The sequence below is a fragment of the Alosa sapidissima genome, chromosome 10 (assembly GCF_018492685.1).
Source record: "Alosa sapidissima isolate fAloSap1 chromosome 10, fAloSap1.pri, whole genome shotgun sequence".
NCBI classification, from domain to species: domain Eukaryota; kingdom Metazoa; phylum Chordata; class Actinopteri; order Clupeiformes; family Clupeidae; genus Alosa; species Alosa sapidissima.
Genome location: NC_055966.1, coordinates 2956201 through 2979655, shown reverse-complemented (window position 1 = coordinate 2979655; position 23455 = coordinate 2956201). Strand labels below are relative to the sequence as shown.

At 40.1% G+C, this 23455-nt stretch overlaps 3 protein-coding genes across 12 annotated transcripts in view; 2 read left to right on the top strand and 1 right to left on the bottom strand.

The window, feature by feature from the left end:
• The window catches only part of msh5 (mutS homolog 5), a 115128-nt gene extending 108788 nt beyond the window's left edge, over positions 1 to 6340 (top strand). For 9 of the 10 annotated variants that reach the window (XM_042107491.1, XM_042107496.1, XM_042107490.1 and 6 more), the window contains 4 exons: positions 637 to 783; positions 1630 to 1767; positions 4754 to 4827; positions 5796 to 6340. In XM_042107491.1, the coding sequence (XP_041963425.1) occupies positions 637 to 783; positions 1630 to 1767; positions 4754 to 4827; positions 5796 to 5901 (465 nt within the window). In that variant the 3' untranslated portion in view covers positions 5902 to 6340. Of the gene's footprint in view, positions 1 to 636; positions 784 to 1629; positions 1768 to 4753; positions 4828 to 5795 lie in introns of those variants that run through there. The other variant, XR_006034698.1, reaches the window with a different exon arrangement.
• The window catches only part of lypc (ly6 domain containing, pigment cell), a 161874-nt gene that overhangs the window by 132279 nt on the left and 6140 nt on the right, over positions 1 to 23455 (bottom strand). The window lies entirely within an intron of this gene.
• LOC121720984 (green-sensitive opsin-3-like) lies at positions 9172 to 11209 on the top strand. Its single transcript, XM_042107541.1, has 5 exons — positions 9172 to 9544; positions 9776 to 9944; positions 10128 to 10293; positions 10436 to 10675; positions 10866 to 11209. The coding sequence occupies exons 1-5, from the start codon at positions 9184 to 9186 to the stop codon at positions 10965 to 10967; spliced, it is 1038 nt and encodes a 345-aa protein (XP_041963475.1). The 5' UTR covers positions 9172 to 9183; the 3' UTR covers positions 10968 to 11209.

Here is a 23455-nt window from a genome sequence, read left to right as displayed (position 1 = left end):
ATTTAGTTTTCTTATCTTTCTTATCTTCTACTGTCTTTATTGTACAGTGGAGTTTAGTTATATGTTTATACTTATACTTATGTTTACCATTTCTGCTGTAAGTGCATGTTGTGTGTGATGTCTGTATGCCACTGAGACCCTTGAATTCCCCCTTGGGGATCAATAAAGTATCTATCTATCTATCTATCTATCTATCTATCTTGTAAATGGACTGAAGTTCACTCGAAATATCTACTTTTATCAATTATGCTCACCATCTTATCATTTATTGGCCTGACTTTTGCACTATTATATTGACCATCTATGGGATTTCCCATATGCATTAGCCATAAGCTAACGCAGGTTTGAAAGGAACTTCAGCTTCAGACTTTGTGTTGGGAAACTGTTATCTGTCTTCACTATGCCATTGCCATACAAATGGGGGCAGAATTGGAAATGTGTCATAGACATGTGACAATGCATTGGTTGATTTGGTTAAAAAAAACACAGGTTATTGGTTATTATTGTAATGATGCTATTCATAAATAATGAGCTGTAAAGTAACTCAGACTTTTAAAAACACATTTTTAAAGGATATCGACTAATTATTGTTATCACAGAATAACATGATTTTCTGTCCATATCGCCCACCCCAAGGTGGATGGCTTATCTTTGCTTGCAGCATGTATCAGTGACTGGCTCAATAGATCAGCAGATCAGTGCCCACATGTGCTCCTAGCCACCAACTTTCACAGCCTGCTGCAGCTTGACCTGCTGCCCTCCTCCCCACTGCTCTCCCTACTGGTTAGTATGGTTTATGTGTATGTTCATTTTTGCAATATTGTTGTTTTTCAAAAATACTTATTATTAGGGTTTTCAAGCAATTAAAAATAATTACAATATATTAATTACAAGCTATGAAAGGAGCATAGTATAGTGTAATTCTGTGGGATGCAAGTTGTCTCGAATGCAGGCACATAAACTCTTCCATTGATACACTGCCCTATGTGATATTACAAGAGAGCTGACCCAACACTGGTTTGCTGATTTGCAAGGTAGTGGATATCTGGGCAACAAAAAGCATGTGTTTTTGACATTACGGCGTAACAGTTTCTTCTTCCCAGTCTGTTACTGTTTTGGAACATTTTTGAATATTTTATACTAAAAAACTACACAGAACACATTTCATTTCATTGCAAATGTATCACAATTTATCACATAGCCTATTTGTGGTAAGACAGATTTAAAAACATGATTGTGAAGTCACAAATATGGGTGTTGTGATGTTCATCACACATAAATGGCAAATACATCGTTTTTTACTCTAAAACTAATTTAGGTACATCAGTCTATACCAGCAACTGGCACTCATTATCATTATGAACATCATATCTTTCAAGCTGGTACATATGTCTTAGTCACACTGATTGGTATGATCTTAAGAAAGGAGACAGATAATAAAGTTGGAGTGTCTGGACTATTAAGGAGTAGCCTCAATGTCAGCTGATCGGTAACGTTAGATAGAAAGCGGTGAGCAGTCAGACGTATCAGATCTTCATTTGATACAACATCATACTTTATCGTTAACATCATCAGCTACATCACCAGGTTGCACTTTATATTTAGTTTTTTTGGTGTGTATACATGCAGACCTTTGAGACTGCCATCGATGGAGAAGACTTGGTATTTCTTTACCAGCTGAAAGAGGGTATCTGCCAGTCCAGCTATGCAGCGAACATTGCAAAGCTTGCTGGTGTCCCTACAGAGCTCGTGCACAGAGGCATTGAGGTACAGTACAGATGCATTCCATCTGATCTTAATACACAATCCCCCTGTATCCTTCACTTCATTATTTCCATATATACAGTAAAACCTATAGTCAGAATCCTAGAGTTTATACCGGACTTATGGCTGACATCCAAAATCAGTTATGTCCTGTTTCTGTCAGCTTTGGTGAATCACTGCGGTCTCTCAGTTTCCATGATTAATGGTCAACAAATATCTTTATTATGGACAATACAAAATTCAACCCCAAAGGATTTTAAGTAGAACCAAGCACACGTCATATATCTTTTTTTGCATTAACCTTATGAATGATGACACAGCAATAGTACATTCAACACTTGTCTTTATATTTTTTTAGCATACAGTCGTGAGACTATGTAAAACTTGAAGTAAAACTAATCCTGACCATTGTCAAATGCTACACTATTCCACGTAAGTAGGCTAAGGTTCCCACATCTTCTTAGACATCCAATTCAATGACCTTTCAGGTATTGTTTTTGGCCTTTTTTTTTTTTTTTTTTTTTTGTCAAAACATTGCCCCATGCCTTCTGACGATCATTTGACAATTTCAACCTGATATCTTATTTTATTCCTGAGATACTGTATGCCTCTTCAATTATGGATAGACACGCCCTAGAAAATGGCTGAAAATGGCACTTTTTAAAAAACTATCGTAACTCCCCCTATTTCCACCGGTCCCGTATTTCCACCGTCTTGCGTGTATGTGTCCCTTAATATCCATTTCTATACAAACCAAGACAGCGGACTCCTAAAGAAACGCAACCACCCACAACATAGGTGTATCTAAATTAGCTATGTACCAAAAATGACATTTTACCGTGACTCGAAGAGCTGTAAACAGTGTTGTAAGGCTGCGTGTACACAACCGCTTGGAGCTCCAGTGGAATTTGAATTTCATGATGAGAATTCTCGGTCTAACCGTTCATGTGCCGTTGAAACGGTGTAAATAGGCGACCCATCAGGCCAGCACTATAACTCCGAGCGTGGTAAACAAAATCGGATATTTCAGGCAGTAAATGCTCCCATTAAGAACCAAACCAGATTTTGTTCAAATCTACACACCTATGGCTACTGAAAAATGTAAGGTTAATTTAGTAAATGTTATTTTGAAGTGTTAAAAAACATCGTTGTTTTAGAATTTCTGAACAAAAGTGGTGATAATTGGGGGTGTTACGATATATTCCCCGGATACTCCGGGACATGGGCATCACCGTGGCAAAAACACCGAAAAGCCTTGAAGGGCTGACTGAAGAGACAGAGAGGCAGCTTTTGGTTGTGGTTGAGGAGGAAATGTAGGAGTTGGGGTTGGACAACACCTAGGACATCAGCAGGAGATGGACATAGCCCCGCCACCAGGAGACGAACTGGGGTTAAAGGAGCGAAATGTCAGTGACTGGTGGTCCCCAGCTGATGACCCAGTTAAGCCCCACATGGGTGTGAGCCCTGGCTCTCCACAAGGAGATGCAACAAGAGGGGTGGGGTTATATCTAGGCATATTTTATATATATATATATATATATATATATATATATATCAGAATCAGTGTTTGCATATTTAACATGTTTCATCAACACTGCATTTCGGTCATTGCTTTTACCTTAACGAAAAAGATACGCATGCCTGTTATGTATCCACTTGCTGCCTGCAGCCTACGTCCAAAACTCTTAATCTGCTGTCTGATTATGTTCCGAGGACACAATTTGCCTACTGTGTATCAACAACAGTCAAGAACAGTTACACACTCAATAACAGTTATAATGTGATAATGTGAATAATCACAACATTTATTCTTTAACAATTTCACAAACTAGGCTATTCAACTAGCCCGCTTACTTGCGAGACTCAGTGGCTGCACAGTGTGCACCCGCTTTCTTATTTGGGAGGTTTTATTACAAAAGGGTTGAAATTCAACGTAAGTCATTGTGTAGGCTATGTGCAGGGTGTATGTCATACACAATTTGGCAACCTGGGAAATGTCAGACTAACAAAAAATGAATGGATCCATAATTTTAAAAAGAAGTTTGATGGTCATGCAAATTCCAGGAGTTTTCCAGGAGAAATAACAAAACGGGAGGGCGATGGGAGATGACCTTGAAATACGGAAGAAACCCGAGAAAAACGGGAGTGTTAGCAGGTATGGTCAAAACTTACGTGTGTGAACGCATGTCCAACTTTGACCAGTTGGTGGTGCTAGAGCGCTCTAGATGCCGACATGAAACTTGGTGAAATTAATCATTGGACTGTCCCCAATCAGTGTGCCAAATTTCCCAACTTTTTACCAGATGGTTCTATGGGCTGCTAATAGACTCCAGTGACGGAAACATAACAATAAGAACATGTACAAACACAATGGGTGCCTTTGCAGCTTCGCTGCTTGGCCCCCAATTACCTTAACATACCTATTACTATCATGGACGATGCAGTGTAGCACTCTATGGTATATCATTTAATGCAATATGGCACACTAAATGCTACCATCTTTAAAGAAGTTTTGTAACTTATCCCCATCTTAAATAAGTGAAAATCCATACCCTCAGCTGGGCTTCATCGGTCCTCCTGCTTTACATTACATTACTGTACATTACATTACATTTAGCAGACACTTGACCAAAGTGACTTACATATTATGTCAGCTATATTACAAGGGATCACATTGTCCCCGGAGCAACTTGGGGTTAAGTGCCTTGCTCAAGGGCACAACAGTGGAAACCGGGAATTGAACCGACAACTTTCAGGCTACTGCACGCTAGCCCAGCTCATTAGATTTGCTGTCCCATTTAAAAACATTTATATACAGCGCCCTCCACATTTATTGCATGTTATGAATAACTTACATATTGCTTAGCTACCTTTCTATTTCTTTTTGATTGTTTTGATCATTTCACTTTGTAAAACACTTTGTGCCCACTACTTCAAAATTTGTGTAGAAATAAAGTAGAATAGAAATAATGTTATATTGTATACACAGGTATCAGAGCTCTATAGAACAGGGAAGACCATCAAACGCATCGACCGGCCTACCAATGATCAGCATAATATCAAGTAAGAGACAGGATAAGAACCTTGAAATATCCAGATCTGTTCTCAGTTAGGCCTGCTATTGTTCAGGGATGCAAATTTTTACTAAATGAAAATGCTGTAGGTGGGGGAGGGAGGTTTTCCCGATGTAGCCCCACAAGGATGAACTATTGTTTTTCGTTTTGATCCATCGCCCACCCGCCGCACTGGGCCCTCCGAAAGGAGGGTAGGCCGGACACAGTTTTCTGTGAATATCTCAAGAACCGTAGGGCCTAGGATGACCAAATTATTTTTGGTATGTTGGCCATGTCAACACATCCTATATCCACTCATTTGAGGTATAGCGCCACCTAGTTAAAAATAAAAAAGGTAAAAATGAGGCATTGTAATTGCAGGTATCTGTGGCTGACAGGTTCGAAACTGCACAAAAATGAAGTGTAGAATCATTAGGACACCCTCTGAATGCATGGCAAGTTTCATGGAATTCTGTTCATGGGAGGCCATATCAGCTACGCACACACACACACACATAAACGCACGCACACACACACACACACACATAAACACACACACACACACACACACACACACACACCATTACCCCCACACACACACTCACAAGTCAACCCCCACACACACACACACAGAAGCACACATATACACAAAAACAAACACACACTCATTTACATACACAAAATTAGGGGATGGAGTATGAGATGGAGACAAATTGACAAGTGTGATTTATTTTTACGGAGAGAATGTGCAGGACTGGTGGTCATATTTCTTCGGTCATAGTTTTGATAAAGTTGAGTTGTTTTAGGGATGTCCTGATTCAGTCTCCGATCCCTCCACACCCTTTCACCTGTGATGAGTTTGCATCCCTGATGATATTATGCCTAACACTAATCATAAAATAGGACAGTTTGTGCAGATATGTGTATTGAAATGCTGTTATTAAATTGAAGATGTTGATGCTGTATTCTATTTTGAAGATGTCACAGTATGGTGGAGAAGTTCCTCAGCCTGGACCTGGAAGATCCTTCACTTGACTTACAGCACTACATGAAGGAGGTGGTGTTACCTGTCTCTGAATATTAAGGATGATATTTAACAGAATCTTTTTTTGTTTTTACTTATAACACATTTGAAAATCTTCATATGTTCATATGCAGTGTTTTTATTCTCTAAATTGTCCTATGACTATTCACTCAGTAGCATTGCAAGTTGATTTTTTTTTTTTTTATCTATCATCTAAAGTTATACATCTAAAATGTATAGCTTTTGTTGTTTGTTGGCATCCCAAGGCTGCAGTTAATTTGCAGTAATTTGGTTCAAGAAATTAAATGAAAATAATACTTGATATTGGTGTTTTTCACATCTAACTTACTGTACATCTTGCTTACTGTATAACCTTGGGAAGCTAGACTTCTTTTTCCATTTCATTGTATACTGTAACAGTGTTTGCACCTGAATCTGTGATATAGTTAGCCTGTGTTTCTTAATGTTTGTGTAACGCTTGTGTGAGATAAATGTCATTGCAAACAAACAAACAAAATGTGATTTTTTCTTTTATTTAGAGTAATAAGGGTCTAGCTGTATTGAGAGCCACAGGATGTGGATCAGGGCAAGTCTTTTATACTGAAGGGCAGCACAGAGGCTTCCAGGTCGTGCCTGTTAATTTAATCCATATAATTGACTTTGTTAGACAAACATTCCCAGAATGTTTAAGGCCCTGAAACAGTTTAGCCTCCATAATTGTGCCAAATGGAAACACCTGTTCACCAAGCAAGACTATTCAAACAAGAGCCACTCCCTGAAAACTCTTAGACATTGCCAAAGAATTCACAACCATAGGAAAATGACCAATGCTGTGGTATGTTTGTATGTCAGAAAGAAGGATTATATTTATGTGGTCTTGTTGCACATGATATGGGACCAGACCTGAGATGGCCAAATTGCATGTCGCAATGTTCAGTATATCTACCCTTTCCTTCCCTCTAATCCATGTACTAAGATCCAAACGAGGTGTTGTTCATTGACACATGAGGTGACAATGGCACAAGTCCCAGCCTTCTCAATGTGGCTTTTCTCAATATTCTGTGAGAGCTTGCCCTTTGTGTCAATGGGATTAACCAGTCTTCACAGATTGTACCTAATTACCTTCCTCCAGTAAATTCGAATCCCATAAATAACACTCATGGTACAGTACTACACTTTAGTGTTTGTACAATGTAAAATGTTTTGTGAATGAACAGGTATTGATAGATGGTGTGTGTATTTAATCCATGGAATTAGTGTGATTCTGCTAAATAGTTTGTTAACAATGTGATAACTTTATCTCCAAGGGAATGACGCCACTAACTGCCTTTAATTCTACAACAGTGTAAATCTTATTTACAGATAATGTAGGGTGCAAGCTAGGTGACGCAGGTTTGATTCTAATTGCTCTATGGGATTTCCCAATAATTTGTAAAGGCATTAGTGGAATGAACTGCTGGGGATAAAATCAAGCTTAAAACACTGCTTTAACTTAAACAGTGTGGAAGTGGCAAAGATTAACATATCATCATGCTGTCATCACAGCAAAAGGTGGCTGCTTTGAAGATATAATATAAAAATTATAAAACATTTACCTTTGTGTACACTTTTTTGTTTACTATAACCGTGCATGTGTTATTGAAACTTTTTGAATTTTCAGTGTTGTGAAATAGTAAATATGAAAGAGTAGGTGTTTCAAAACATTTGACCGGTACTGTAGCTCACATAACAGATTTTGGCAGTGCAAAACTAAAGAGATCTGTAGTAAGTCACAATTACCAGACCAAGGCAGGTGCCATCCTGCTCAGGTTAGGGCCAATTTTGGGGCTTTAAGGCCTGTAGTTGATGAACTTTAGTCATTTAGTCTTGGTAGCAAAAGCACTCCAACTTCCACATGTACCACTTTTACAGCTTTGTGATATAATACACAAAGTATATTTTTTGCATTATGTGATACAAAAACAGACCTCAAATTCAGGCTTTGGGCAAAGCTATTGACAGCTGACTTTACCTAAAGATGAGCAAAAGAAGATGTAAAAAAATCTAAACTAAAAAGAAGCTCATTTATTTTGTGAAGGAAAATAAAATCCTTATGAAGAAAAAAATATTTCTAACAAAAACACATATGCCAGAAGTATTGGGCTCCCTGTATTTCATTTTTTGGAAAGCTCCCTTTTGCCAGAAGAGTTCTTAGTCTTCTCCTTTAACATTTCATAAAGTTGGAGGGTGCAAATCAGGGCATTTGAGACTATTCGTCTGTACAGAATAACTCTGGATCGATCTACAACCTCTCTTCTGCATGTTCTTCTTAAGCTTGTTCTGGTTTTCTATGGAGTTCAGTTCAAGGAACTAAAACCACGACAGAAAAAATATTTTATGTTTAGTAAACCAATTTGTGTTGATCTGGACAAATGTTTTGGATCGTTGACCTGCTGGATGATCCAATTATGACCGGCATCCCGATTTTGACCATATAATTCATGGAGTTCATGATGCCATGAAACCTAATGAATTTGCAAGGACCTTTGGATTAAAAACAACCCCAGAACATCACCGATCCTCCACCATACTTATACTTGGGCATGAGATTCCTTATAGTTTAGTCAGTCTTTTATGTACACCAAACCCACCTTGAATGTTTGTTAGCACAAAAGCTCAAACATGATTCCAGTTGCATTTAGCTCCAGGCGTTTACATATGTAGTTCAATGGCAAACAAATAATTTTCAGCATTGAGGTCACGTCTGATTGTTTTTTGCCTATAACAGTGATTCTTATGGATTTTGCCTCTCTTTCAATCCTCTTCAGTATAAGGGCAAGATAGTCATGGGTCCTTTTCTAGACAAGTTTGTAAGTTTTATTTGTTTGTAACCTCGTAATTGTTTACCTGAAGTACCTTTTTTTATACCCATTTCCTGATAGGTCAACACACTTTCTCCTTATTTGAACTGTCTATTCTCTGGCCTTCCCCATGTTGAAAAATGACTGGGGAGTTTGACCTCCGTGAGACTTTATTTTTTATACCTTAATGAAACAAGAAACACTTGCTGTCATTAACTACCATTTTACACTTTTGTCTGGCAGATTTCACACTTTAATGAAAATCTGACCAGGATTGTGTTTAGCCTTTAATCTGTCACATCTCTGTCGCCTTCCTGATCACATTTGGGTCCCTCCTCTGCTCTAATCCTGCCTAAACCCCATTAGAGTACACTATAAAACTACTGCCCAGCACCTAGAGACTTTATGGACTGAGGAGCAACATAAGCAAGCACTGAACTTTTTGTTCATCCTCACCAGTTGAACGACAATTAACACATTGGACAAAACTAGCAACAGCAAGATGAATGGGTTTGAGGGCGACAACTACTACATACCTATGTCCAATCGGACAGGGTTGGTGAGAAACCCTTTTGAATACGAGCAGTACTACCTCGGGGATCCTTGGCAATACAAGTTTCTTGCTTTCTACATGTTCTGCCTCATCTGCACTGGCTTTCCTATCAATGGCATGACTCTTTTGGTCACAGCGTTGCACAAGAAACTTCGACAACCTCTCAACTATATTCTGGTTAACCTTGCTGTGGCTGGTATGATCATGGTATTGTTTGGTTTCACGATTACCATTACTTCTGCGGTAAATGGCTATTTCTATTTTGGACCTATGGGCTGTGCTATTGAGGGCTTCATGGCAACCCTAGGAGGTAGGTGATCATGCACTGAATTGCGCTTTCATGGTCCTTATTATGTTTTTGTAGATTTTATGTGTTTATAGACGTACATTAGGAAAGCACTTCCTTAACAGACTGAGTACAACATTATGTTCAAACTCAAATTGTTTGACCATGTCAGTCATACATTATTAATTTTAATTGACTTTGTCAATCAGACCATTCAATACAAGTTGACTTATCACTGCTTTTGTTTACTTCTAGGTGAAGTAGCTCTTTGGTCACTGGTGGTTCTTGCTATCGAAAGATACATTGTCGTGTGCAAGCCAATGGGAAGTTTCAAATTCTCTGATACTCATGCCATGGCGGGAATAGCTTTCACCTGGGTCATGGCTATGTCCTGTGCTGCCCCGCCACTGGTTGGCTGGTCAAGGTACAGTACTAATGACACTACAAATACAATGAAAATGCTTACATTAAAAATGTATGTGCAAAAAGGTTACTTAAAGAATTCTGTGGGGGGGGGGGGGGGGGGGGGTAGTATAGTACCACCGCCCGTGCATTATGTGATCACTCACATTTCATATGGCTCCTATACTTTCTTTACCATGCTCAGGTACATCCCTGAGGGCCTGCAGTGCTCCTGTGGACCAGACTACTACACCTTGAACCCAAAGTACAACAATGAGTCATATGTCATCTACATGTTTGTTGTTCACTTCTTCGTCCCTGTCATTATCATCACCTTCACTTATGGCAGCCTAGTGTGCACAGTCAAGGCGGTATGGAATTTTATTTATATTTTCTGCACTATCACACAGATATATACATATTATAGACTGATACAAACACACAGATGGACATTAAGCCAAAAATATAATGTAGGGTGTTCATCTTTGACTAACACTGTCCTTGCATGTTCAGGCTGCAGCAGCGCAACAGGAATCAGCTTCCACACAGAAGGCTGAGAAGGAGGTGACACGTATGTGTGTCCTGATGGTGGTTGGCTTTCTGGTAGCTTGGACACCCTATGCCACTGTGGCAGCCTGGATCTTTTTCAATAAGGGAGCTGCTTTCAGTGCCCAGTTCATGGCCATCCCTGCATTCTTCTCCAAGAGCTCATCAATATTCAACCCTTGCATCTATGTACTTTTGAACAAGCAGGTCAGTATTTCACCCCACATTTGCCTTCATATCTCCACTGTTTTTTAAACATTAACTGTGGATGAGAGAAACTGTTTTTATTGGGGGTGCCTCTAAATTGATCATTTTGCAGTATTTCCATTAGCATATCCATATCAGCTCAACCTTAATCTGATCTCTCATAATCTGGTCTCTCTTTCTCTTTGTCCAGTTCCGAAACTGCATGCTCTCTACCGTCTTTGGAAAATCTATGGAGGATGAGACCTCTGTTTCGACCAGCAAGACAGAAGTATCAAGTGTGGGCCCGGCCTAAATCTCAATGCCTACTACTGGGCCTTACTCTTACCTCTTCTCTCAGAATTTGCATGGGTGAATCATTGGAAACTGTTTTTATGTGATTGTATTCAAAAGGGCTACAACTCTGTTCTTTATTCACATTCAGTGTCTAAGTTTTCTGTGGCACAGTTATCACTTCTGTGTCTTTGATGTCATCGGATCTTTCATATGTATCTCTCACTGCACATTATCATTATTTTTTGGGGGCCGTTTTGGTCAACCAGGCAATGATTTGGTTGTCTTGTAAATATGTTGTATATAAGCATGCATTTCAGAAAAGACAAAAAAACTAGTGTATATGATTAATTAAAACATGCATTCTAAAAACAACTTCTCTTTTATCTTTTAATTTCTGTGTTAAACCTGTAACTTATAACAGTTACTTGATTTTAAACAGGAAGTTTTGTACAATAGCACAGATATCTACTGATTTTGGAATTATTTTCCATTTGTGTTTCCAAATGGTAAAATAGTGTAACAATTCCACATCTGCCTCACTGAGCACAACATTGCTGAACTTAAATCAAATGACGTGCGTGAACAATGTATTTAGAAGGGTCTGGTGTCAACCAGGCTAGGGGGTTCCCCAGTGTCCTGGCTAAATTCCCAACCTGATTCATTCAATATGGCTTCCTAATCATCCCCCAGTGTAATTGGCTCATTCATTCATTCATTAACTCAGGCTGGTGTGTGGTGAGCGTTCTGGCGCATAAATGCTGCCGTGCATCACCCAGGTGGTTGCTACACATTGGTGGTGGTGGTGAGGTTCCCCCTTCACTGTGAAGCGCTTTGGGCGTCTTGAAAAGCGTTGTATAAATGCAATGTGTTGTTGTATCATAAGAGCCACCATCTCACCTCCAGATTCTAATCTTCCACTGATACATCCACTCAAACAACCTGTTCGAACCAGTGTCATCGTCTTAGTTGTCTGAGGTGGTTTCACATATGAAGCCCAGCCACTGTTCCTCAGATGTTACTCCCTCACAACTTTTTTTAGCTAATAACTCTTTAAGAAATGAAGTCGTCCTCTCCAGTTTTGAGCACACAATTGTACAAGCTCTATATTAAAGAAGCCAATCTTAGACCCTAATGACCATAACAATTACAGGCCAATCTCCAAACTAACATTCATTTTTAATGTTCTACTTGAACACTTCATAAGATAAGACTTAGAATAGAAACATTTTTTCCACTTGGCTTAGTTAAATAAGGAGAGTTTGCATGGCCACAAAGCTACCAAGAACTGGAAACAGTAGTTTCCTCCTTCATGATAGATAGATTGATAGATAGATAGATAGATACTTTATTGATCCCCAAGGGGAAATTCAAAGGTCTCAGTAGCATACAGACATCACACACAACATTCACTTACAGCAGAAATGGTAAATATAAGTATAAGTATAAACATATAACCAAACTCCACTGTACAATAGAGACAGTAGAAGATAAGAAAAACTAACAAAACTAAATACTAAATATACTATATAAATTAAATAAAAAAATCCACAGTGTGCTTGAGGGTGAGCAAGCATGATGCATATGCAAGATTCATATGCAAATATCAGGCTTTGAACCTATTGTGAACAGATGACTATTGAATTGAATTTGATGTTTTAAAAGACTGCACGTAACTTCATCTATATACCTGGTTCTTAGTGCATTGGTGGCCTGAAATGGACACAGGTGGTGATAGCAGGTGTCAAAAGAGCCAGTCCTGGTACACAACACTTTTGCTTAGACCATTAACTTGTGTCATGATAGTTCATAATCCCTAAATCCAGTCACCCCGTCAAGTTAACTCTAATTGGCTTTAGGGATCAGAAACACTAACGGACTAGAGAGAGGGGAGTCCTTTCTGCAAAGAAGTCAGTCTGGTGCAAGGGAGGACACAGGTAAAGATACATAAAGAATTCAATAAAATGATATAGCAGCTAAAGGGGCATTTTCACTTCAGAATTGTACTCATGTCACGTCTAGCTAACAGAAGTGGGCTCCTGTCAGTAATACTGTTCAAACTTGTAAATGAAAGCAGAAAATGGTGAACATTTCAGATACATCAGCATATCAGATATATGCAAACGAAAAGCTTTTATAGGCAGCGGTATTATATTGATAAGACACCAATTAGCAAACCAGCAAGCTTATCTAAGTGGCAAATAATGCTCTTAATTTAGCATGCCAAAACATAGGCCAAAACTCCATATTGTTTAAATTGAGCAGGCTTGGTAACAAAGATGTCAGGGAGTTCCATTTTGACAGTTTTGCTAGTCATAATGTGACAAAATTAACACGCCTTTCAGACAGTTTGAGGCAGTCTGCTACACCTTAACATGAAGTATTTCATCTAGCTAAAACCATCTATGCAAAAGTGGCACATATTTTTATATTCTAGAAAACATCTACAATAACAACATGAGAGTAAAGTGAATGTAATGAAATTAGTTTTTATTAAAATTAAGTGTAAAAATAACTACACAAAAACCTATTTTCTTCAAACCATGTAAAAAACACAGAATAAATGTACCTAGCCAAGACTTTGTACTTTTGAACCTTATAACCCTGCTGAAAAAAACAGCTAGAAACCAGCTTATGCTGGTAGCTGGTTTTAGCTGGTCTTTGCTGGTTTTCTTCCAGCTCTTGCTGGTCTTTGCTGGTGTAGCTGGTTAGGCCACCAGCTGGATATGCTGGCGTGACCATCTGAGGAAGCTGGTCATGGTGGTTTGACTAGCCTGTCGTGTGGGATACAGCTGGTGCAAGATGGTCATGCTGGTGACTAGCCTGTCAAGCTTGACATTGTTGGTGTAAGATGGTCATGCTGGTTTGCTAGAATGACCAACATAAGCTGGCATGGCCAGTTAAACCAGCAGTGTAGACCAGCAACACCAGCTAAAATGACCAGCTTGAGGTGGTGCAAAAAGCAAAACCAGCTGAATTACCATCAGCTAGGTAAACCAGCTGAAGGTATGTTTTCGGAAGAATTTTGCTGGTCTAGTAGGTCAACCATCATAGGGTGGTCAAACAAGCTGGTCAACCAGCAAACCACCTTAAGCTGGCCAGGCTGTTTTTTTTAGCAGGGAAACATAAGAGTTGGCTACATAAAAGTAAGAGCATTCAGAAATGTTACGTATTTTCAACACAAATTTAAAAAAATAGTACAGCGGCTAAACACCGGAATCGTTTAGTTTTTGCAGAAAGCATGAAACTTGGCACAGTTATATACTATTACCTATAGTATAGGCTATACTACTACCCCTAGTGATCAAAAATTTAAATGGACCCCAACACATAGCGCCCCTAGTGGCTGCCATCTTGAATTTAAATATGGCTACTTCTTAATAGAATTGTTGATACAACTTCAAAATTAAACAACATAAAAAAGTATTTTAAGTTCTAACACTTCTTTTTTTTAGGGTCAAGGAAGCTATTGACATGATTTCCAAACAAACCTGATGTTGGCTATTTTGAAATCCAATATGGCAGATACCAAATGTGAAAATATAGATCATCATGATAGAAACATCAGTCAAAAACAATTTCAAAGTTTGAAAAGTCATTTTATCACATGACAACCTCAAAATATATGAAGCATCAAGTATAATCTGGTAAGATTCCAATATGGCCACCATGTGTAAGAAAATGAGGCAATTATTCTATATTTTGGTTAATGGAAGTAACTGCCTACATCATCAATAAATTCTTATTCTACCTTCTCTTTCAGAGCAAACCTTGACTCTTACTATACACTGCTCAAAAAAATAAAACACCTCAATGGGAAAAAAACATCATGCTGGATATCTACATTAGATTACATTACATTAGGCTGAAGCATTTTTAGCCAAAGCAACTTACAACCTGGTAAACAGCTAAAACAATTCAACACAATTTAAAAGGGTAGAGCACAATAGGAAAAAGTGAGTAAGCGAGTGCTGTTTTTATATAGCCAAGTGTCAGTTCTAGTCAGGTGGTAGGCCTAAGTGCTAGAATTCGCTAGTTGTAAGTAGTGCTACGAGAGGAAATATTCTCTAGAAGAGCTGGGTCTTTAGGAGTTTTTTGAAGATGGAGAGGGATACCCCTGCTCTAGTAGGAACTGGTAGCGCGTTCCACCAACCAGGAACAACAGATGAAAAAGTTTGGATTGACCTGAGCGTACCAGTGGCAGAGCTAGCGTCGTTCGTCTGAGGAGTGCAACAGTCGGGAGGTAGCAAATGCCTGTATGAGGGCATTCAAGTAGGTGGGAGCAGAACCGGAGACTAGCCTACTTTGTAGGCATGCGTTAGAGACTTGAATTTGATGCGGGCGGCCATAGACCTCTCCAGAATAAGTCCCGCCTCCGTAACTTCCGTATCCATCCAACTTCCGGGCGTCGATTGTCTATGGGAAATAACATGGCGTTTCGAAATATCATACCGGTAAAACATCTGTAGGTAGCGAAGTAGAAAAAAAATGGTGGGCCGATTGGCCTACACACTTCTGCCATCTAGTTTCCACTGGGTTTTTTGATTGTCGGTGCCGTTAAAGTAGAAATATATCAGTAAGAAGCACTAAGCTAACGCACTCTTCAGACGCCGCGACTCCCCCAGTCAAGGTTGCATAGCAACGGCAATGTTTCATAGTTTATCTTCACTGAAATGGAGTTCATGACACCAGAGCCTGTCTACGGAGGTGGCACTAACCCTGCGTGAAATCATCATGTTTGATAGGTTGTTAATACATTCTGAAAACGTTACTGTTCTGATCAAGGTCTCAATATCTCAAATATCTCAATAACAGCCAACAAACTCGCACAGTCAAACCAAAGTTAAGTCATGTTGAAAAGAGGCTGAACCTTGCAAACGATTTACATTTATAGACCACTGAAACCACGCATGAATCACACGTGAAAATGACCATCACGTTAGGTTGTGACTGGTTGGTTGCGAGCAATATCTTACGCCCTCCTCCGCCCGCGTACATCGGAACTAGCTCCCGGTTAGCATTAATAATCGTTTACTACTTAAACGGCACCGACAATCAATAAATCCAGTGGAAACTAGATGGCAGAAGTGTGTAGGCCAATCGGCCCACCAGCTTTTTCTAGTTCAAGTTGTCAACTGGTCAATCAGTGTGCTGTAAGTATGTTGGGGATGTGTGTTGGAGAAGCTTCCTGATGAAATAATGTGCTGTGTATGTAGGAGAGGGGAGGGGGGGCAGTGTACTGCAAGTATGGTGAAGGGACTTACTATTGCACGCAGAGTACTGTATGATGTATGTGAGTGATGACAGTGAAGATGTGTGTGTGTGGGCGGGAGGGGAGTGGAGCAGTGACTGTGTGTGTGTGTGTGTAGTGTGTGTGTGTGTGTGTGTGGGTAGGTGGGGGCAGTGTGCTGTAAGTATGTAGAGGATGTGTGTTGGAGAAGATCCTGAAGACAATGTGCTGTGTATGTAAGGGGGGAGGGGGGGCAATGTGCAGCAAGTATGTAGAGGAGGCTTACTGTAGCAAGCAGTGTGCTGTATGTATGTGAGGTGATGACAGTGATGATGTAAGTGTGTGTGTTTTTTGTGTGTGTGTTGGGGATGGGGGTGGGGTCGGAGGGATGATGGATGGGGGGGGGGGGGGGGGGGGGCAGAAAGGCTAGGCAATCAAGGACATGGGTAGATGGAGGAGAAATAAAAAATAATAAATAAAAAGTTCTATGGAGATGTGCAAAAGTTGGAGAAAGTCAGATGTGTGTGTGTGTGTGTGTGTGTGTGTGTTGACGTGTGATGAAATAAGAAAATAAATAAAAGGTCTGTAGCATAGGGAGAGGGATGTAAAAGTGCTGTAGGTGCTGTAAAAGGGAGAGGGATGTAAAAGTCTTGTAGGTGTGTGTGTGTGGGGGGGGGGTGTCATGAGTGCTGAGGAGTGAATGAGTGCAAAGTCAGTATAGTGTGAGTTCAGAGTTGGGAAATGTTTGAGAGTGCTGAGGAGTGAATGTGTGCAAAGTCAGTATAGTGTGAGTTCAGAGTGCTTGGGGATAAAAACTTCTCCTGAGTCTCTCAGTTCTGGCTTTGTGACTACATAGGCGTCTTCTTGATTTCAGCGGTAGGAATAATCTATTGTTAGGATGAGAAGAGTCCTTCAGAATCTTTTGGGCTCTTAGGAGTACTCTTCTGGAATAGATATCTTGTAGAGCAGGGAGTTGAGTTCTTATAGTACGTTCAGTTGAGCGCACTACTCTCTGCAGAGTACTACAATCTCTAACTGTGGAGTTCCCATACCAGGTGATGATGCTACCAGTTAGAACACTCACCCGCTGAAGTGTAGAAGGCCTTCATGATGGATGTAGAAACTTTGAATTTCCTTAGCTGACGAAGGAAGTAGAGTCGTTGTCTGGACTTCTTCAGGACATATTGAGTGTTAACAGTCCATGTTTTTTTTTTATTTTATTTTTTTTATTTGCAAACATCATTGACATTACAGAAAATACAAAAAAAACACTACGACATGCACATGAATACTACATACGACAAACAGATGTACATTACATAAACACATACTGTAACTTAACAAGACATCACATTGACTTGGCTTCCACAAAAACAACATAACATTAATAACAGAAAGGCTAAGGATGATTTGCGTCCAGGATGATTACAGATATGATTATCAGGGATGAAATTGATGACCGGAATGAAAAGAAGGGGGGTATGGGGGGGGGGGGGGGTGCGGATGGTAGCTCTGAGAGTGTGAATGAGGTGGTGTTGGGATGGGGGGTGGGGGTGGGGATGGGGGGTGAGGGGTAGTGAGTATGTGAGGATGTATGTGTGTGTGTGTGTGTGTGTGTGCGCATATGTATAAGGCTGGCTTGCTGTTGGGCCAGGAGGAGAGAAGCTGGAACATAGAGAGGGAGGGTTTCAGAGGAGAGGAGTTGTAATTATTCTATTAATGATAAGTATAATAATAGGAATAACTGATTGCCTGGTTGATTGCCTGACTGATTGGCACCTGGGCACCCATTAATGGCCACAGTTCCACCCAGCCCCTGCAGTTATACTGCGACGAGCTGACAGAGGGGAGGACCTGCGTGCCACCCATCGCCCCAGGCCCCCAGCATATGCACACATCCCCCACTACCACGACCAACCACACCTCGCCCCCAGACCTTCACACAACACGCCACTCTTGACCTAAATATGTACAGTATGTGAATGGCTAGGTTGAGGGGTCTATCTAGAGTGTAGCATTAAAAGAAGTGGGCATGCATGGTGAATATCTGTCAGGATTTCCCCATGCACACCACACTTACCCTGTGTAAGATGTATGCCTCCTCAATGTGTGCATTAAAATAAGTGAGGCATGCAGATAGACACCTGATGAGGCATCTACCTGCACTCCACTCTTACCCTAGCCTGTTTTGTAGTTTTTGTTTATGTATGTCACCTAACATGTAGTGCAATTAAAAGAGAGTAAAGCGTGCTGTGTGCTTCCAGGACAAGGCGTGTGCATGAGCGTATGAGGAGGGTGCACACCGGGGGCCCAGGGCCAATAGATAACCCACAGGACCCAACCAATGCCAAAACCACACAGCGACCCGCCAGGACCGAGTCTCCCAAGCAATCCAATGGGGCCCTGTCAGAATAACGATGGGAGAGGCAGAGAGAAAGAGTGAAATTAGTAAAGTTATCAGAGAATGTAAATAAAAGGGGGAGGGAAAGAAGGGGATGCTATTTATATTACTACTACTAATAATAATAATAACAACAATAATAGTTCCAGCTACCCTCCCCTGCCCAGTGGTCTATGATATGTGTATCTGTTGATGAAGTGTGTTATGATGGTGTGGAGATGGAACTCAGGCAAAGAGGGTCAGGACTGTAGGTGATAAAGGGGTACCAAGGAGAGGTTGTATCCTGAGTATTGATTAAGTTTGTATTTGATAGGTTTTCTAATGATATATAGTCTGTTAACATGTTTTTCCAATGAGTGATGTGAGCTTTTTTCTTAGATTTCCAGTTCATGAGGATTGTTTTCTTGGCGATAGTCAGCGCTACCAGCAGTGTTTTATTGCAGGAATTGCTTAAATTGACTGTGGATGTATCACCAAGTATGCATAAGGAAGGGGATGCTGGGATGTGACAGCCAAAGATGGAAGAGAGAGATTTTGTGACACTCACCCAGAAGTGGTTGATTGGAGTGCAATGCCAAACCGCATGAATGTATGTATCTGGGTTATTTTGTGTGCAGTGAGTGCAAAGATCCGAGCCAAACCCCATTTTTGCCAATTTATGTGCAGTGAAGTGGAATCTGTGAAGAACCTTGTATTGTATTAGTTGTAGATTACTATTCTTTGTCATGAGGTAGATGTTTTTGCACATTTTGGTCCAGAAGTCGGCACCGGGAGTAATTGATAAGTCTGATTCCCATTTGTGATATGGCAGGCCAATTGTTTTTTCTGAACGAGATATAATTTTGTAAATTTGGGAGAGTATTTTTTTGGGAGAGGGAATATTAAGCAGCTCTGAGATTGGTGGGGGAATGTCAAGGTTAGCTGTCTGGATGTTAATTTTTCCTAGGATAGATGATTTAATTTGCAGGTATTGTAAGAAGTGTTTACTCTCGATGCCGTGCTTCTGGACCAAACAGGAAAATGAGGCCAGATTATTGTCTTGAAGAATGTGTTGAAGGTGAGTGATGCCCTTTCCCATCCATGTGTGAAAGTTAAGTGTTTTTTTATTGACGGTGAAATCTGGGTTATTCCAAATCGGGGTGCGAATTGATGGTGCTATAGGTGAATCAGTGATGTGGTAGAATCCAGTGGTGGAATGTAACGAAGTACAAATACTTCGTTACTGTACTTAAGTAAATTTTCCACGTATTTGTACTTTACTTAAGTAAAATTTATAGTGCATACTTTTGACTTTTACTTCGTTACATTTTACAGCAATTATCTGTACTTTTACGCCGCTACATTTCTACAACACCATCGTTCCTTTTTATGATACATTTTATGATCAGTTTTTTTTTCTCTCTGACAAACACGTTTGTTTTACCAGGGGGCGGGGTTGCTACCAAAGATTCTGGAGCGCTACGTGCATTCTTAGAAACATAAGCTTCTAGTCTAGACCAGGCAAAGCGTGAGCTTGTAGCCATCTGCATTCGGTAGGCTATATTCACCAGACCCATGGCTACACTGTACATGCAACTGTGTTCTGTGCCTTTCTCTGTCTGTTAGCGGATCAGCGAAGTTACAGGCTATGCCCATGCTTCTGTCACACGTCTGATCATTTGCGGCACAAATGAATGGTAGACTATTAATGAACCGGTGGCCGGAAAAAAACGTAACATTTTCCAGATTAGGAAATATTCCTTAATTGTGTGTGATCAAATAAAGATGCATAGCCTACAATTGGGGGGTAGTAATGTGAGCGTTCATTCAATGTCTATGCGTCTGAACCTAATCATAAAGACACCTTTCTCAGCAACTTTTCTGTTCAATCAGCATAATTGGCATTACGATCCACCCGACGTTTCCCTTGTCTACCCCGTTAAACTTCAGGCTCTCGTGTTTTGCTGACTGATATTACTCAGCAGATCACCCTAGTTAGATAACCAGTATTACAGTCTCTAGAATTGTAGGTCAGAATGTAAACTGGGCCACAGATGGTAAGCACAATTGCATTAGCTTTTAACTATCTAGTCGAGTATAACCTAAAACTAGCTTAATTAAAATGCCACAGCCCATACTGATTTTTCGTTTTAGAATATAGTATATAAATCATTATGCAAATACTTTTACTTTTAATACTTAAAGTACATTTAAAAGCAGGTACTTTTTACTTTTACTTAAGTAGGGTTGTCATTGTGGTACTTTTACTTTTACTAAAGTAAATATTTCTCTGTGTATTTGTACTTTTACTTAAGTACTGAGTTTCAGTACTTCCTCCACCACTGGTAGAATCTCCACCAGGCTGTCAGAGTAGCTGAAATTGTTGGGGCTTTGAAGGATGGATGTTTTTTGACCGACTGACTGCAGAAAGGGAGATCTGAGATTTTAATTTCTTTACAGATTGTTTGTTCTAGGTCTAACCAGGTGTTGTCTGAGGGGGTGGGGTGTAGCCATTTGTGGATGAAGTGGAGCTGGTTGGCCAGGGCATAGTGCTGGAAGTGTGGGGCCTCTAGTCCTCCCATTGCTTTTGGTTTTTGGAGAGTGGCGAGTTTGATCCTTGGGGTCTTATCTTTCCAGTAGAATTTAGTGATTAATGAATCGAGAGACTTAAACCAGAGGGTGGTGGGCTGGGTTGGAATCATAGAGAATAGATAGTTTATTTTGGGCAGTATTGTCATTTTGATTACTGAGATTCTGCCCATGATGGATAATGGGAGGTTCTTCCAGCGTTGAAGGTCATCATCTATTGAAGTGAGTAGAGGGGAATAATTTAGGCTAAATAAGTCTGACAGCCTGGGGGAGACTTTTATCCCTAAGTAAGTGATATAGTTAGTGCAGAGTGGGATAGGTGAAGAGTTGGCTGTCACATCCCAGCTGTTGGGATGTAATGGGAGAACTGCAGATTTATTCCAATTGATTGAGTATTCAGAAATTTTAGAGAATGTGTCAATGAGTTTGATGGTTTCTTCTACTGATGTTGTGGGGTCTTGAAGAAAGAGAAGAATGTCGTCAGCATAAAGGCTGATTTTGTGATGCATATATGGAGTCTGGACACCTTTGATGAGGGGGTTCTGACGGATGGCAGCTGCTAGGGGTTCAATGAAGATTGTAAATAGTGAGGGGGAGAGTGGGCACCCCTGTCTAGTTCCCCGGTGAAGAGTGAAACTTTGTGATGTTAGTCCATTGGTGATTACTGTGGCTGAAGGAGAAGCCAAACCTCCCTAATGTGGAAAACAGGAAATTCCAGTTCACCCTATCAAAAGCTTTTTCTGCGTCCAGAGTTGCTATGATGGTATTATCTTGAGAATTTGTAGAGTGATACATTATATTTAACAGTCTGCGTGGATGAAATTCTACCTTTAATGAAGCCTGTTTGGTCTGGGTGGATAATGGATGGGGTGACCTCTGCTAATCTGTGTGCTAGCATTTTCTTATTGTCCACATTGAGGAGAGAAATTGGTCGGTAGCTGGATGGCAATGTTGGGTCCTTATTGGGCTTGAGGAGCAGTGAAATTGAGGCTGTGGTGGAACTAGTTGGAAGACGTCCTTTCTGTTTTGATTCATTAATCATTCTGATGAAAAGTGGAGCTAAGATGGTCCAAAATTGTTTGTAGAACTCAGCAGGAAAGCCATCCGGACCTGGTGCTTTATTATCGAGCATCTGTTTCAGGGCATCAAACAGTTCTTGTTGAGTTATAGGTGATTCCAGGTTTTTTATTTCGGTCTCATTGAGTTGTGGTAATTCGATGCTGTTTAGGAAAGAGTCTATGAATTCCTGGTTGGGGTTTATTTCTGAAGAATATAGTTTATTGTAAAACTGGTAAAAAACATGATTTATTTCTTCAGGTGAGCTGGTTAGCTTCCCTGCTGAGTTCTTTATGACCGGGATTGTTGATTTTTCTTTGTTACGTTGGATTTGATTTGCTAAGTATTTACCTGATTTATTGCTATGGTGGAAGTTTTCCTGCCTTAGACGGTGAATCATAAATTGAGTGTGTTTATTGAGTATTTCATTGAGTTTGAATTTATGTTTCCTAAGTTTTGCCTGTGTTTCTTTAGTTGGGTTGCTTGCATTGGTTTCTTCTAACTGTTTAATTTTATTGTTGAGTTCTACTTCCTGTTCTTTTTCCTTCTTTTTTGTATACTGAATATGAGATGATTCTTCCTCTGAGTACTGCTTTTCCTGTTTCCCACAGAAGGGAAGGAGATGATTCAGGGGAGCCGTTCATTTCTAGAAAGAATGCCCACTCTCTCCCAACAAAACTGATGAAATTTGGGTCTTGTAAGAGGGATGTATTAAAACGCCATTTGCTAATTGGTCGCTGTTGGTTCGTTCCATTTAATTGTAACTGGGGCATGATCACTAATGACTATGGGATGAATTGTTGAATCAGAGATATTTTTCATTATAGAGTTGCTGGTTAGAAAATAATCAATACGAGAATAGGAGTGGTGGACCGGAGAGAAAAAAGAGTAGCATTTGGAGTCTGGGTGCTGAAGCCGCCAACAATCGCCAAGGCCAGAATCGCTCATGAACTGTTTTATTGTTTTTGTGGATTGCCAGATTCGTTTGCTTTTAGAGTGATCAGATCTGTCAATTGTGGGGTCTAACACTGTATTAAAGTCGCCTGCAATTATGATGGGACAGCCAGATAGAGTTGAGATGGAGGTGAAGAGGTTCTGAAAGAAAACTGGGTTGTCTGTATTAGGGCCATAAACATTAACAATTGTTACAGGGGTATTGTGAATTGAGATGTTTATGATGACAAAACGTCCTTCTGGGTCTGTGATGGTGGCGTTATGGATGAATGAGATTCTTTTGTTAATCAGAATGCAAACT